The sequence below is a fragment of the Aythya marila genome (assembly GCF_965140915.1).
Source record: "Aythya marila genome assembly, chromosome: 9".
Classification (NCBI taxonomy): Eukaryota; Metazoa; Chordata; class Aves; order Anseriformes; family Anatidae; genus Aythya; species Aythya marila.
The window spans coordinates 24,456,576-24,472,433 of NC_139050.1; the positions used below are offsets into that span (position 1 = coordinate 24,456,576).

Genomic DNA, 15,858 nt, shown 5'->3' on the forward strand with positions numbered 1-15,858 from the left:
ATGTTTTTCTTATGTTTTACTCACATGACAGCACTCACACAACTTTATTTTTTACTTTATCTAAATGAAGTATCTCACTTTTTAAGCAAGCATACGGTACAAAGTGGCAAAAACCAAGCACTAAATTTGTCTACCTCAAGTCTTCCACAGTAGTCATTTCAATTTGACTCAACTTTGACAGTGTGCCCGTGCTCCGCTCTTCATGTAAAGTTTTGACTATGAATTTGAGTCTTACACAACACTGGGCCTTTGAAATTACGTACACAGATAACTAATTTATGCAAGCTTATTCTTCTCCTGGAAATTTGACTGTAGTACAGTTCCTCTTGTAAGCCACAGCACTTTCTTCCAATTCCGTGTTATTGCTGCTGTTAGTTAATGCTTGCAGTCATCTCATTACTGTCCTTCAATTTTACCAGATGACAAATAAGCAGAAGACTAAGTATCAAATATTCAACTTCGCTTTCTGCTGTCCAAGGAAAGCATTATAAACTAGGTGGGAAATCAAGGAAGGGAAAGAAGTAATGAAGTACACAGATCTACAATGCCACTACTGTCCAAAGATGGAGGAAAAACTTAGAATTAGCCCGTTGTACAGCATTCAGTTGTCTGCACGAAAGTACTATTCTGCATTCTGGAAATAATTTAAAAGTAGCCTTTGTCAAGCTGTTTGCACGTCTGTCTAATTTTAGAAGCTTTCTTAAGGACATTCTTGTATTCAATACAAGAATACAAATTGAGTGCAAGTCTAGAGTCACTTTGGAATCTAAGCTATTGCAAATTCAGTGTACAATGTTTGACTGTTTTAAGATTATTGGTATGTTCTAACTAAACTACTTAATCAACCACTCAATAATACCAGGAAAGCATGTTTTTGCATCCTCTTTCCATCTCCCTATTTTTCCAATAAAATGGTTTAATAAACATTGGTTACAATGTTCATTTGGAATTTGCAAAATAAAAGTCATAAATTAGCAACAGATTCTCTGATAACAAGAGAATTAATTTTTAAATTACTTCTGTACATGTATCAGCGTGTCGTATACTGCTCTGTATTCACTTCAGGACAAAGCTTAATATTTAAGCAGTGAAATTACTTCTGTACTCAATGGATCAAGTGTGAAACTTTTATTTTTACATAATGTTTTATTCAAAAATATCTGTTTTCATTTGATTATCACACTTGTTTTAATTCTCCCTTCCACTTCAACTCAACTATCCTTGACCTTTCCAAAACAAACCTCTCTTCACCACCAACTTCAGCAGCACAGATGTCCATTTATAATCCCAGTAGAGTTTTTCAGCTTGTGCTCGCCTTAGATGCTTTAGCTCAATGTTGGTGCGCCTCATTAGGAAAGCAGACCTCAACAATTGGGAACTTCTGGCTTATCTCAAAGCAAAAAGAAAATCTGCTCCCCCCCCATTTCCTCTCACATACACTGGAAGAGCGACTCCTACGTTATTTCCACAAAGCAGCAGGTGAAAAACTTGACTGAACTTCCTTTCTGGCAACACACACTTGCCATAGGATAAGACTTATTAGTACATTACAAAACGCTGTTCCAACCAGTTAAAAAAAAAAAAAAAAAGCATTTAAAAATCACTGTAGCTGTTTATACTTGCTTAAGATTATATGTGAGTATTTTAATTGTATATCAAAAATATTTAAGTGACACTAATTAGTAAAGAATTACTTAAAACATTTCAGTTTGAAAGAGATAAAGGTCTAAAGTAAATTTATTTCAACTCTTAGAAGTCTTCTTTTATTTAGCACAAAAGCAATTCAAACTCTTGCAATATTTGCTACCATTCCCACAACAGCAACCTGCAAAGCCGCTCCGCAGGCACTGGTTCTGAAAATCCACTTTCTTTCTAAAAAGTTTATATCAACTTTACTTTTCTTACCTTGAAATACATCAAAAGCCCATTTCAGCAGGTGTTAACAGTTACTGTCCACAGCTTGTTTTACTCCCCAGACATGCCTACCCCATGGATGTCCTTAACTGACATTCCTTCAAGTTCTCCCTATTTATTTCATAATTCTGAAGAGACAAGCCAGCCTCAAAGAGGCTGAGACTTCTGTCTGGCCTCAAGGTTAACCTGCTGGAGGAGTCACTATTGAGCAACAGCAAACACACTTACCTGCTGAGCTTTGCCCAACCTGGTTAGTGCACAGAACCCAGTTTTCTGCACACTGATGTTCCAAGTATTCAAGAAAAGCTAAAAGACTTATAATTTTATTTGTTGTTCTTTAGAGATACACAAGTTACTGAAGCTGGGGTGTTAAGTGTGGAAGACAGAAAAAATAGCAGCAAGATGATAGATATTACTGCAGTGCTCAGCGTATTTTCAAAAAACAGTGACAAGTAGCATTTTTTTTTCTGTTGCAGTTTCAGACTGTGGCAAGCTCATTAATGGCGCACTGAATTGTTTTCTGTTCCCAAAGTGCTAAACAGCATACAGCAGTTTATTAATATAAAATATGCAAGCATTGGAACTTAAAGATCACAAGCGACAAACTTCTGTTAAACACTGGCAATATCTCATTGTAACCAAAAATATATTTTTAAAATAAGATTTTTCCAATTAGCTATTTGAGGCACTTATAATATTGATAGAACTGCTCAATTAACGTTATATATTCTGTTTTTTCACAGGTGTTTTTTGTAATGTTACTCGGAAGTCATCAGTTTGATTTTAATATTTTCAGTACAGCATTAGAAGTACCCATATCCTGCCTTACCCAACATTTAAAAGAATAAAAAAATGATCTGGCATATGCTTTCAAACTTTATCCTAAAAAGCACCAAAATCTGCTCTGTCAGAGAAAGACTGCAAAATGGGGGAGGGAAAAGAAATGAGGAAAAAAAAAAGTCTTCTAAAACACATATATGCTATTGAGTAATGCTAAAATGCTAGCAGGACACTACTAAAGTAACTAGAAGTGTTTGTTACCATTTGTATAACATGTTCTCTAACAACTTTTCCTTTAGTATTACTGAATACTCTGTAACAGATTGAAAATAGCATTTAACAAAACCAGTATTTTCTCCCAAAACCTCTATTAAGAAGTGAAATATTTTAATAACACCCTATTGACACAGTCAGAAATCAAAGAGATGTGATTTATTTTAAATGGGAAATTATTCTGACTTGATATTGAACTAAAACAGGCCACTCTAACTGAACTATAACATGAGAGGAGCAAAAGCATAATAGAACTGTCACTTATTCTTCAAACTTAATTTGAAAAACATTAGGGAAAAATGGGCAATGCTTGTGACAGTAGTATGTAGCCTTAGCTTTCTGACACGGGCTCATTTACTTCTAATTATAATTTTCAGTATTTGGGTTTTGAAGTCCTGCTGTCATTATGTGGCAAACACTGCCACATTTCCCAGATGGGAAGTCCTCAACTCTGCATCTCCCAGTACAGACTTCATTTAAAAACAAAAATGGCACAAAGTTACATGAAAAGAAAAAAGGCCCTTGCCTCAGTGATACTAAGAAACAACAAAAATATATCTATGGGGATTCCTGTGCACTTAATTGTAACACATTATCCACAAAGTTCAGTGGAATGAAAAAAATAGTTGGAACCATCTCTTGATGGCTTAATATTGATTATACTTCCCCTGATTTTCCATTATACACATGAAAAACTTGAAACTCAGGCTGTTAGGACCAGGTATGTTCCTCCCATTGATAAATTCCTGGGAAACAATTGTGGGAGAAGAAAATCGAATTTTGGGGGAAAAAAAAATGTTAAAAAAGAAAAGCAGCTTAGCAAAACTCCCTCTAAAATGTTTCCTTCCCCTCCCAATAGAGGAAGAGTATGCTCTCCAACAAGCTTTAGATACTTCTGCACCATAATTTCTACTAAAGCTTAGTCTTTCACTGCAGTCTCCCCTTTTTAGAAGTTTTCCTACAATGATACTTCTGAAGAACAACTTTAGAAAGAAAAAAGCGCATAGCACCAGTTGTTTGTTTGGAGGTACTTCTCACTCCAACTTAAAACAGAAAATAGGAGTAAGGTGTTGGATGGAATAATTGGCATGGAGACTTCACAAAGACATATCCTCTTTTTGTGGGTGTAACTGTAAAAAAGGACAGCACAAGAAGACTTGAGGAAGTGAAGCAAAGAGTAGAACTTTTTTTTTTTTTGATAGAGGGGAACTGGAAGCTCCTTTGACAAAAACAGGCCTAAAATAATCTCTATTGAAAACTTCAGATCTTGGGAGGCTTTCACTGTTCATTAATTTTCTAGGCCCATGACCCTTCAGAGTAGATTTGGGACTTATTAGGGAAATAATTACATGTAATTGCACATATATTTATTCAGTTGACCATTTAAAAATTTCCATGAAGTACTATAACCCAAGTTTAAGTAGTTCTTTGGCACTAGCAAAATTCTAGATTATTTAAGCACAAGAAAAATTAGCGTGTTTCTCTTCAGCCTTTTAAAAAGCAAACATATGCCAGCGAGCCCTATAATGTTAAACCCAAATGCAAATATAAATTATGTTGCTAAATTCCATTATTTTTACAGTATATGTTTTTAAAACTACATTTTACAACACATCTTGAATTGGCTATAAAGCTGCTCTTCTTTGAGTCCCCTGGAGTTGGTAAACAAATGTAAACAGAAAGTACACTTCATGTGCTTTTTCTTGCCATCGATTTTTACGCAATTAATTTTTATATACATGCTTCCGCAGTAAAACCATGCCTATATATGAGAACTGTACGTAACTTAACAGTAGAATCATTAAGATTTAAGTTAATATTGATGCACTTTTATCTAAAGTATAGACAAGTTGCTGAATCTCTGCCACGCTTAAGCAGCACAATAATATTGGGGTTTAAGGTTTATTTTACTACACCAATATTTACGTGCTGCTAGGGCGGAACAAGTATGACAACTCTTCTATTCATCCACATGTCAGGAACACAAATTCATTAACAGAAAAATTTATGTTAGCATCTTCAACTGTTTCTCTTCCTTAAATTTCTAAAGCAGCAAATAATGATTCGCATCTTTATTAGAGCATGCAAACCATGATGTGCTGCTAGAGTACTTTAAGGCCTCCAATATAAGACTCAAAACCTAAACAGTATTTTGGTAACTGTAACTGGAAATATAGTTTTGCTTAAATTTGTTTTTATTCATACACCAACCTGTAAAATCAAGAATCTGTTATGGTCCAGATCAATTCCATGACTTCGAAGAAGAATACCAACATCTTTGAATGTTGACTTCTTTCCATTAATGTGATAGACAGAAGAATTATCTCTATAGGCAGTTCTAGATACACAAAAATTGCTTTTAGGAATGACTTCATAATCATCTCCTTCCTGTTTTGAGGAAAAACAATGCCAGAAGAACAATTAGTATATCACAGGTTTACCTCATATTTCACAATTAAGCACAGAAATTTTATCATGTTAAGGCTTAGGCTTACTGCATTCTGGAGTCCAATAGAAGTGGGAACTATCTTAAAGAATATATACCTCAAAAAAATATCTTAACTGGATAAAAATACCCCAAATTGTTTAAACAGCATGGCCCTCATATTATGCATTTCCCATCTCCAACAGAAACTATTGCTTTGAAAATATGTAATTTATTCTCTTTACCACTGCTTCACATCACAAAAGAAACAGCCTACTTCAATACTAAAGTGCCTTTGATATTCTACCCTTTTAATTTTACTTTAGGAAGTCTTGAATGACTTGCCACCGTCTACATTTAAGCTCTTTTATAGTGCTAGGAAAAGAAGTTTCTCTTAGCTGAGGAGTTCTAAAGAGAAACTGTAGAAGACAAAAAAGCAAAACATTAGAGATGTGATAAATATGATATCATCAGCTTCAAAAGAACTTACCTAAAAAGCAGCAACTACAGTAAAGCTGGTACTATACTTTAAAAAAGTTAAAATTGTTGCATGCTTCTTGTAAAGACTAAAATTGCCCTACCACTTTCCCACATCAACCCCCAAGAGCATAATGAAATTTGTATTTAATGTATTCAGAAGTTTTTAACATCATAAATTTAGATTCTAGATGTTAACGAAGTCAAGTCAGAAATAAGAATAAATAATTATTGAATCTGGCTCTTACAGCCAGAAGCAGAAGATGTGTGAATGTAGATCAAGTCAAAGAAAAATTCTGTTTTAAAACAGTTCCTTTAAAGACCGTATATATTTTCATCTTATTGCCACAAGTTTTGAAACTTCAGTGTACATTTCCCACTATATTGACTAACCTCATGTTCAAGATGATACTTCAGCCAGACTAAGTGTCCACAAAAATTAAATTAAAATCAAGTAAAATAAATTGTCTGTTGCAATTACAGTGCAAACAATTGTCAACAAAATTGTACAGAAGTTTTTAACCAATTTGTGCAGTGGCAAGCAAAATAAATGTTTTTTAAATTGTCAACACTTTCTATTTCATTCAAACAAAATATCAGGTTCAGAAGTGTTTAGTCACAGAGTGTGAAGTGTAGAATTTTTCACAAAAAATCTACTTTAAAATTGCAGGCACGTTTACATTACATGAAGTGTAAATAAGAGTTTCAGATTAATTTTACATTTTCTGAATTTTTTAAAATAGTTTCAATTGGTTTGAAAAGTTTTGCTTAAAAGGGTTTTCTCTCTTAATCTATATGCTTGTAATATAAGCTTAAGAATATGCAACATATCCAAATGTAGATTTAAAAATTTTTAGAGGTGTTATTAATTTCAGAAAAAGGCTTTATTTACTTGAGGTAAAAGAAAAGACAACTCTAAAACGATTCCTTAAAATGACTGTTATTTTTTTTAAGTAGCTTTAAAATGAACATGTTCCAGATATTAGTGTTGCAGAAAAAAAAAAAAGAGGAGCTCTTATTAATATTTTAAGTACTGCACTACTCGATAGAGGATTTTTTAAGCTAATTCTAAACTTTGAATTGATGTTTTACATCCCAGTGGTAAACTAATTATGCTATGAAGTTTTCCCCAGCTCAGACTAATTAATTATTGAAGCCATCAAATCCTGAAAGAAAATAAGTCTCCCCTGTTCTGAATAGAAGAATACATACCTTGTCAATGATCTTTTGGAAGTGGATTTCCACAGAACAACTCTGGATGTCCGTATGTTCATCAGAATTATGGATCAGCACAGAGAGTTTTTTGGATCTGATTTTTTGTGCTCGATACCCAAACACAAAAAGCATTGCATCAATGATATTGGATTTTCCACTGCCATTTGGCCCAATAATACATGAAAAACGCTACATAGTAGAAGGAAGAAAAAAAAGTGACAGTCAAAGGGAAATAGATCCTGGCCAGTGTAACATCATCTACTTCATTTGTGAATAGTTTAAAACACAATTATTTCTACTGAAGAAAACTGCAGATTATTTGATAGCTTAATCTTCACTGCCAAAGGTAGTGCAGTACAACTTATTTAAGAAAAAAACACCTCAACTCAGCTCAGCTTTCTAAATTTTAACTTGTTAACTCAAAACGATACTGCACTTAGCAAGCATGTTCGCAAGGAAAGTTTCATGATTAGCCACGTAAGTCTCTTGTGGGCACTAAAAAATATTCTCATTCTTCAAACTTACCCCTAAAAATTCCCCAGTAAACGAAATAAAGAGAAAAGTGTGCTTTTTTAAGGTTTACTGACAAATTAAATTTGTACAGTATCAGAAAGTTGCACTTAACTGTTTTCTCTTCTGCCCAACAGCTAAAATACAGAATATCACCCTAGAAGCAATTCTAAAACCTAAATATTCTTCAGTTTTTCTGAGGTAAGGTTATGTGAAAATACAGGAAGGAATACCAGCACAGTGAAGTCTTACCTTCATTTAGAAAATGATTAAAGTAAAAGAAAGATACCTTATGAAAAGGTCCCAAAATTTGCTCCCCTGCATAGGATTTGAAGTTCTGGTTTACAATATGAGTTATCATGAGACGAGGAGCACCAGGTTCATTGGTCATTGCTGGAGGTGGGGGAGGAGGGATGCTACCCAAAATCTCTTCTAAACTTCGATTGTCAGGCACCTCATCTGAGACTGCTAAAAACCATCCAAAATAAGCAGAAAGAAAATTAAGACTATAAGCTCTCCATGACTAGACACCTTGTAAAGTGTTCAATTCGATAAGCAAACATCGTTTCTATATTAACCAGACCTATACATTTGCGTGCAAGTGTTAAAATCAGCTAAGTGGTATTAAAATCCTCCTTCCAATGAACTGAATCTTTAAAAAGAGATACTTAAGATGTCCCATCGATTCACTAGTGGGCTTGTTCTTTCATTATGTAATTCTTATTCTAACACACTTTAATAGGCACTCTGCAATTACAGTTGCTACAACCGTCACAATAAGCCTACAAATCCGAAACAGGCAAAGTCTTTCTAATTAATAAGTGCAAAGCCACATTTCAAGTATGCTCGCAAGTCACTCTGCAAGATTTGGGGATCGCTGCACAATGCTCTGAAAGCTGTAATGACAGCACAACTACTCTGCAAAGACAGGAAGTTTGTTACGAAAACAAACTGGCCCCCTGGATATCTGCTAGTTGTAAGCAAAGCAGCTTTTCAACAGTTACTAGCAACTCTTTCTTCAAATAGACAGCCGTTTTTGCCACCAATTTCAACATATCAATCCATTTGTCAAACACCTTTGCTTTAATAATTGCCTATCTGGCTACTGAAACAGGCACACGCTGCTGTTTTTCCAGACGTTTTCAACAAAAACCTCAAGGAACACAAGAAAACACACTGGTTCATGAAAAAGAAAGTCAAATCATTTTAAGAGTTAAGTAAATAAACTTGACATTTATTCCATTCCAAGAAAACCCATACCATTGGCTGCATATAAATTTGAAAAATCCTGCTGTTGTATCATAATCTTAAGCACAATGTTATAGAACAGGAATACGAAATAGGTTTTATTAGGAGAAAATCTACAAAATTGCTTTTGCACTTGTACTGTGTCACTGGTCCAAACACTTTAACTCTTTTCAAACCCTCTTCACCACTTTAAAAGCAGCTTAAACTTGCCAGGAGTCAAGGCTTTCAGTATTCCTTTCTAGACGAGAAAAGAGTGAATCCCCATCTGGCACAATCAGTAAATTCAGCTGAGCATTGTTGCTAAACATGCACTATCGTCTAGTTTACATGCCATCGGAACCACAAAATTCAGACCTACCTTGTGGTTGTACTTCACCAAGCTGTCTGTCTCCTTGTTTTTCCACTTCCATGTCACTGGTGGAATCCTCTAAAGGCTCCCTGCCCTTCTGATGGGCTGCTGTGGATGTTTTGGTGCTCTTGCTTGCCATGGTTATCTGTTGGCTGTTCCCCTTCAATTCCAAGCAATCAAACTACTGAAGGGATCTACCTCCTTTTCTGACATAAACAAGAAAACCCCGTGATCTATGATTTGAACTACAATCCCCTAAGGAATATACCTATGTGCTAATCCACATGTTTGACTATCGTGGAAACTAAAGACTAGATGTATTTTGAAGGCAAAAATCCAAATCCAAAACGAAAACAAAAGCTGAGCCTCGCAAACATATCACCCATCACCCCAAAAAACAACGGACCCACCCTAATCTGCAGAAACAGCACGAATCTACCTACTGAAAACTCACACGGCCATGTTCAGTGGAGTTAGCATGCTCAGAGAAAGCAACCGTGATGCTGGGGGCCAAAGAGTTAAAGACGCATTCGCAAAAACAAACTGAAAAGCCATATGTCTCCCCTCTCCTGGAAGCGCCCTTTACATACACCTCTCAGACCTGACACCCGTTTTACTTTCAACACTCCATGCTGGCTACGTGCGTGTACACAAACAAAAAGAGCTGTGTAATTATAGCAAAGGCTTGGCTCTTAAGCAGTTTAAATCAATATGCTCGTTTCACGAGATATAACAGCCTCTATACTGCTAGCATTCAACGTTTAACAGAGGAAAGCAAGACGAAATACCTTCATCTAGTTCTGATGTTAAAGTTATCTGATCAAGAAGGAAGCGGTACAGGAGTCCATCAGCTGGCACTTAAGCCCAGCTCCCAGAAAAAAAAGTAGAAACAGAAAACAACCGATGCGAAGAAAAGACGGCCGCGGGAGCGAAACTCTCCCCAAAGAGTTTAAATTGCAGCAAGTGGCGGAGTTAGTTTGCAGAAAAACAGACATGAGAAAGTTTACTTCTCACAAGATAAAAAACTGACGTGGTTAGAAAGTCATCTTACAATTGGTGCCAATCATTTGACGTTTTCAGACCTACCCCCAGCCCACACTCTCATGAGAGCCCTTCATTTGGGACAATGGGGGAGGGGGGGAAACGAGCGAGAGATCTCATTTTAAGGCAATTTGAGTCAGTGCCCCGGTTCAGAAGTGTTCCGCAATGGCTGTCTCAGACAATTACAGCTCTCGGAGCCTCAGATTTATTTATTTTTTTCCCCCAAAACCGTTCAGCTCCAAGGGAAGGGCGCAACGCGGACCCATCCACCTCAGCGGCCCCCTCCCAGCCGGCCCCTCACCTCAGCCTTCAAACGGCGGGGAAGCGGCGGCCGCCGGCTCCCTCAGCAGCTCCCCAGCCCCCCCCCTCCAAAGCCAGCCCGGAGGTGCGGGCTCAAAGCATCTCTCGGCCACCTCCTGCCCCGGGCAGAGCGAGAAGGAGCCGGGCACAGCGGCTCCCTGACGGCTCCGGGGCCGAGAGCCGGTGTCAGCGAGGGGCTGGGAGCCTCCCGAGCCGCCCCCTCGCCCTGAGGGACGCGGCTGCAGCCCCGCCGCCGCCTTTCCAAGCGGCTCAGCCCTCGGGCTCGGGGCTCGGAGGAGCCGTGGAGGGATCCCCGCTTTTTCAGGGGATCCAAACGGGGCTTCAGCACCCCGGGGCTCAGCTCCCCGCTCCCCCCGCCGGTCCCTAAGGGCGCAGGGGCAGCCCCCTGCCGCCTCTCCCCCCAAAACCCCTCACACGACGGAACCGGGCGCCGAGCCCCTCACAGCCGGGGGGGCTCCGCCGCACCCCCCCCCCCCCTCAGCGCTCTGAGGGGCAGCGCCCGCCGCCCCCGCTCCCGGCCGCTCTCCTCACCGCCTCAGCGACCCCCGCCGCCTCCTCCTCCTCGTCGGGGGAGCTCCCCTCGGCCCCCTGCCCCGGGGAGCGGCCGCCGGTTCCCCGGCCGGGGCGGCTCGGAGCGGCAGCGGGGCTGGGGACCGGGCTGGCCGCGGCGGCTCGGCGGCTGCCACACTCGAAAATGGCGCCCAAACGGCGAACTCGAACCGAAATTCGTTAGAAAGGCGCGGGGCACGCTGGGAGGGGCGGGGGCCGGCCCGCCGCGCGTTTGAAAGGAGGGAAAAAAAAAAAAAAAAAAAAAGCTAAAAAAAAAAAAAAAGGCAAAAAAAAAAAAAAAAGCCCCGCCGGGCGCCATCTTGGCGCCTCACCGCGCTGCGGGCCGTTTGGGGGTGGATTTTTTTTAATTTAATTTTATTTTTTTTTATATATTTTTTAAAATTTTTTAACGGGGGTGGCTGAGGCGCAGTCAGCGCTCTTTGAGGCGCCTCAGCCGCTCCCCGCGCGGAGGGTCGGGGGGGTGTGGGGGTCGTTTGGGTTTGGGAAGTAGGTCAGGGGGCGGCGCCTGGGCGTGCGGACGGGGCTTTTAAGACTAAAATATAACGATAACGGTAATAAAAATAAAAGTGAGGATCGTAAAACTGCGGTGCGGTTTTCGGGCGGCGCTAACTAACGGGCGGCGCGGGGGCCGCGTCACCTGGGCTGTCACCGCCCGCCCGGGACCGTGAGGTGGCGGGGGGGGGGAGGAGGAGGAGGAGGAGGAGGAGGAGGAGGGAGGAAGAAGAAGGAAAGAGGAGGAGGAGGAGGAAGGCGAAGTCTCGCGGGAAGTCGCTATAGAGACGGGGGGGCCGCGGAGACGCCGCCTGTGCCGGGAGGAAGGCGGGAGCCGCCGGGGGCCGCCTCAGGCTGGCCGCTGAGGGAGCGGCGGCGGTGGCTGGCTCCGATCCGCTCCGCTCCCCAAGTCCCGGCGCAGGTAAAGGCAGGGGGCGGCGGGTGAGGGGGCTGCGAGCCGGGATCTGCGAGCTGGGACCCGCGGGGGTGCGGGGAGAGCCGCGGGCAGACTGGGGACCGGCTCCATGGGGGTGCGTGGCGGGAGGGAGCGGCCGCCCGGGGAGCTGGGCACCGGCCTCGGTGCTGTCCCTGAGGGAAAAGGGGGAGCCGCGTCCCTCTGCCTCCTCCTCTCCGCCTCGCACAGCCTTGCTCAAGCTCTTGGGCCCAATCTTCCCCTCTTGGGCCGTCTCTGAGCCCTCACTTCTCGTCCAGCAGCTGCGGAGGGAGAGCAGCTGAAGGGGGGAGAGCGCAGGGTGGGAATTGCGGTGAGGAGGCGCAGGGCTGAGGTGTTTTTTAGTTTGAGGCCGGGAGAAGCTGAGCCGAGCTCATGTAGAGCAGCTTGCTGCCTGCCCTTGGTGCCCAGCCGCCTCCTTCTTGCCGTATCGTTTTGAAAAGCTTCAGGGAAATGCTTTCAGCTGATGCGCCAGCAGTTAGGCTGCTGAGATCTGACAAGAATAAATGCACGAAGGGTGCAGGATGAGAGGAGTCGCCGCTGTCTGAGCTGTCCTGTGCCCCAAACACCTCACCTGGCCCTAACAGGTGCAGCTGTGGGGTGCCCAGCTACAATCTCGAGCAAGTTCGTACCATTTAGGTGCACATAAGGAGTGTTTTGAAGTGGCCTTTTCAAAAATTACAGTATTTACTTCATGCCTTGAAAGTAAATTTACAGAATTAATGTGATTTTTTTAAAAAATTTACATGACAATTTGTTTGGGGTGTCCCTGCAGTGGAAGCTGGCCATACCAGCGTGTCTCCTGAAACTCTTAAGTGAGGAATAAGAAGTTAAAAACTATCAAGAAGCAGCTGAAAGGGTGGGTTTAAGTGTGGAAATCATTGCAGCAGAGGCCGAACAGGTATGTGGCCCTGCTGAGCAAAGGTATTGCCACTATGTAGAAGTCAGGGACTTGATTAAAAGTTGGAAGTTGAGCACAAACTTAGGCCCCTTCTAAACACAAGGGTGGTGAGGTTTGCCATGCAGCTTTTGGTTAAGGTATGAGAATGAGATTAGACATCCAAATATGAGAGAGAGAATTATTTAAAAATTACATTGGTTAACACACGCAATAGTTAGGTAGGGTGGAAAATTAATTTATTTTATCCTTTGGGCATCCTTTTAATGTTTCTTAAGTTCTGCATAGTACCTGTTTGACACATCATCATTTTTATGATGGAAAAAAATCCAGAAGTTCAGAAGGTCTCGTTGTGTATCATTGTGCTCTCCTGGGAGCATACTATTTGTCCCAAACAGTACGGTGGATGACAGAGTGAGATATTGTATAATTTGGTCACAGCAGGATTATTTTCATATCATAGTTTTTCTTACAGTGCTGTCACTAAGCATGAAGCTTCTTGAAAAATTTGTGATTCCAGGTTTTCCCTTGCTGCTGTCACAGCTATATGTCTGCACAAGGCAACGTCAGTATTTCAGCTTACAACATTCCAGCAAAATGCTCCTGCCGTGAGCTGTTCTTTAAATTGCCCACTGTGTTTATACTCAGCAATCGTGTTCAGTATGCAGTTGGGTACTGGACAAACAGAATTCCCTTCAAACTCAGGTTCATTTGGTGCTTATTTTGGCACAGTGCTAATGCAATATTGGTCATTCAAAACTTTGTCTTGCTGTTGGTATCTTCCTTTTTAGTTTTGGCTACTTACATATGTTTGTTTTGTTTTATTACAGTTATACCTCCATACCTCTTTTAATGATACATCTGAACAACTGCAATGAGACTGAAGACTTCGCTTTTAAAGGAACCAAAGCATATCCTTTGTCTCAGAATAAACCACAGAAAAGCATGTTGTTATTTAGTTTCTTTCCTAGTAATGATTTTATTTACCTCAAACCTTGTAGTAAAATATTTGTAAATTACAGGTGGCTTTTTTTAACTTTACCATCTAGTACATTTTTAAGGGCAGTGTTTTAAGAGATGTGGAGCTGTCAGTGTTTTGCTACTAAGTTTTAAGTTTTTCTTTCCTTTCCTTTCCTTTTTGTAGTGATGTTAAATCTTTCCAAGACAGTAAATAGGAGTAGTGATATTGTATACTTTCTTGCAAGAGGATGCACACATAGCAGATATAAACAAAAGTGTGATTTTCCATTTCTTAATGAATATGTCAATAGTTTATATACGTTGTGGTGTTAATAAACCAACACCACGTGTGTTGAAGTGAACGGTAATAGGGTGATTTGCACTTGCATTGTTCACTAAGATGCGTTACAGGTGTAACCCATCAGTTCTACAAAGTTTCAATAAATAAATCTATATCACAGTAATTTTGTTCTTACATGATATGGCTTGTCTGCTTTGTTTCCTGGTGAATTTCGACCATCTCTTTCCTTGACACAAAAGAGCAAAGAAAAAATGAAGAATCATATTTCCTGTATACAAAACATTTTATGCAACCTTATGAAAATAATGTTACTGTACTGAGATATTTTATGTCCATTTTTGATGATTAAAATTTTCAGATTTCCTTAATTTAATTAAACATAAGGAATTAGTTAGCTGTGTGGGATGGACTACAGCTGATGAGCTATACTCCTGCAGTGATGACCACCAAATTATGAAATGGAACCTTTTAACTAGTGAGACTACTCGAGTAGTGAAACTCCCAGATGATACTTATCCCATAGATCTTCACTGGCTTCCCAGAAGTGTAGGTGGGAAGAAGCAGTCCCATGCTGAGAGCTTTGTTCTTACAAGTTCTGATGGTAAGTCGATTAAAAATGCTTACAATGTTATACCACTTTGTGCTTACATCACAAATACTTAAAGAATTATCTGCATTTAAATAGTCTGCTATAAACCAACTTCAAATACCTATATAGGAGTTGCACTGATAGATGTTTCCCAGTTGCACAAAATACACAGTTGCACAAAACAGATGTTGCAAAATTAATACATTGTATTAGTATAGTTTCCACTGATACATCATTATTAGACATACTTCCGTCAGCAGATACATAATTTTATATGTAAAGTCAAATTCTGTTATATTTCACAGCTCATTTCCCGTTTGTCTATTTCATTATCCAGTAGTTTTAAATATGTCTGGACTACCTACCAACATAGATACCAGATTGCTTATAGCTATCAAAACAGAAGATACTGAAGTTGCTTAACTGTTATGTTTAATATCAATGTAGTCTGTATCTTGGACATACTACAAGAACATGTCTTATGTCTGCTTTCTCTGGAGTCTTGAATATCCCTCTGAAGCATCTAGTTCTGGCTGTCAGCAGATCTGTAAGACTAGTCTGTGTGTTTGCTGTGGTGGCAGATATATATACACGTATATCTGCTGTGTGCTGCTGTGTCTCCAGTGTAGTCGTGCACTGGACTGGACTTTATGACAGTAGTGATGGTAGTGACAGTATTCCAGTGCACGGATTCTGTTTTGTGGAAGGGAAGTAGGAGCCAGGAGGTTTGATCTTTGCTTGTTTTTTTTACTTCCTCCCCAAAGAGACATTAATTTTTTAAAAGAAAATACGAAAAATAACAGTAAAGAGAAATTTTCATCCACCACCTTTTCATTTTTGCTATAAAGAACCTACAGTGTGGATACCCTGTAATTCAGACAGGAGTGTTTTTTCCTGAACCTGTCAATTTTAAAACCAAGACTGCAAGGTGTTTGATCCTTTATGAAATTTGCTTTTATTTTATCTTACATTGACCTTGTTATTGACCATGAGCCTGCTGATGGGATGTTGGTTTGGGAAGGGTTTCTAACACTTCCATGTGGC

The 15,858-nt window shown here is 40.2% G+C and overlaps 2 protein-coding genes across 6 annotated transcripts in view; one reads left to right on the forward strand and one right to left on the reverse strand.

The window, feature by feature from the left end:
• Nucleotides 1-11,273, reverse strand: part of SMC4 (structural maintenance of chromosomes 4) — a 32,867-nt gene extending 21,594 nt beyond the window's left edge. Inside the window, exons 1-5 of one of the 5 annotated variants that reach the window (XM_082767155.1) lie at nucleotides 11,085-11,273; nucleotides 9,201-9,392; nucleotides 7,884-8,062; nucleotides 7,082-7,273; nucleotides 5,179-5,355 (exon numbers count right to left, since the gene is read on the reverse strand). In XM_082767155.1, the coding sequence (XP_082623281.1) occupies nucleotides 5,179-5,355; nucleotides 7,082-7,273; nucleotides 7,884-8,062; nucleotides 9,201-9,330 (678 nt within the window). In that variant the 5' untranslated portion in view covers nucleotides 9,331-9,392; nucleotides 11,085-11,273. Of the gene's footprint in view, nucleotides 1-5,178; nucleotides 5,356-7,081; nucleotides 7,274-7,883; nucleotides 8,063-9,200; nucleotides 9,398-9,979; nucleotides 10,462-11,084 lie in introns of those variants that run through there. The other 4 variants (XM_082767157.1, XM_082767153.1, XM_082767156.1 and 1 more) reach the window with 4 other exon arrangements.
• A 607-nt stretch (nucleotides 11,274-11,880) lies between these two features.
• Nucleotides 11,881-15,858, forward strand: part of IFT80 (intraflagellar transport 80) — a 46,523-nt gene continuing 42,545 nt past the window's right edge. The window contains exons 1-3 of the mRNA XM_082767053.1: nucleotides 11,881-12,036; nucleotides 13,795-13,874; nucleotides 14,604-14,826. Coding sequence (XP_082623179.1) covers nucleotides 13,839-13,874; nucleotides 14,604-14,826 — 259 coding nt within the window. The 5' untranslated portion in view covers nucleotides 11,881-12,036; nucleotides 13,795-13,838. The remainder of the gene's footprint in view (nucleotides 12,037-13,794; nucleotides 13,875-14,603; nucleotides 14,827-15,858) is intronic.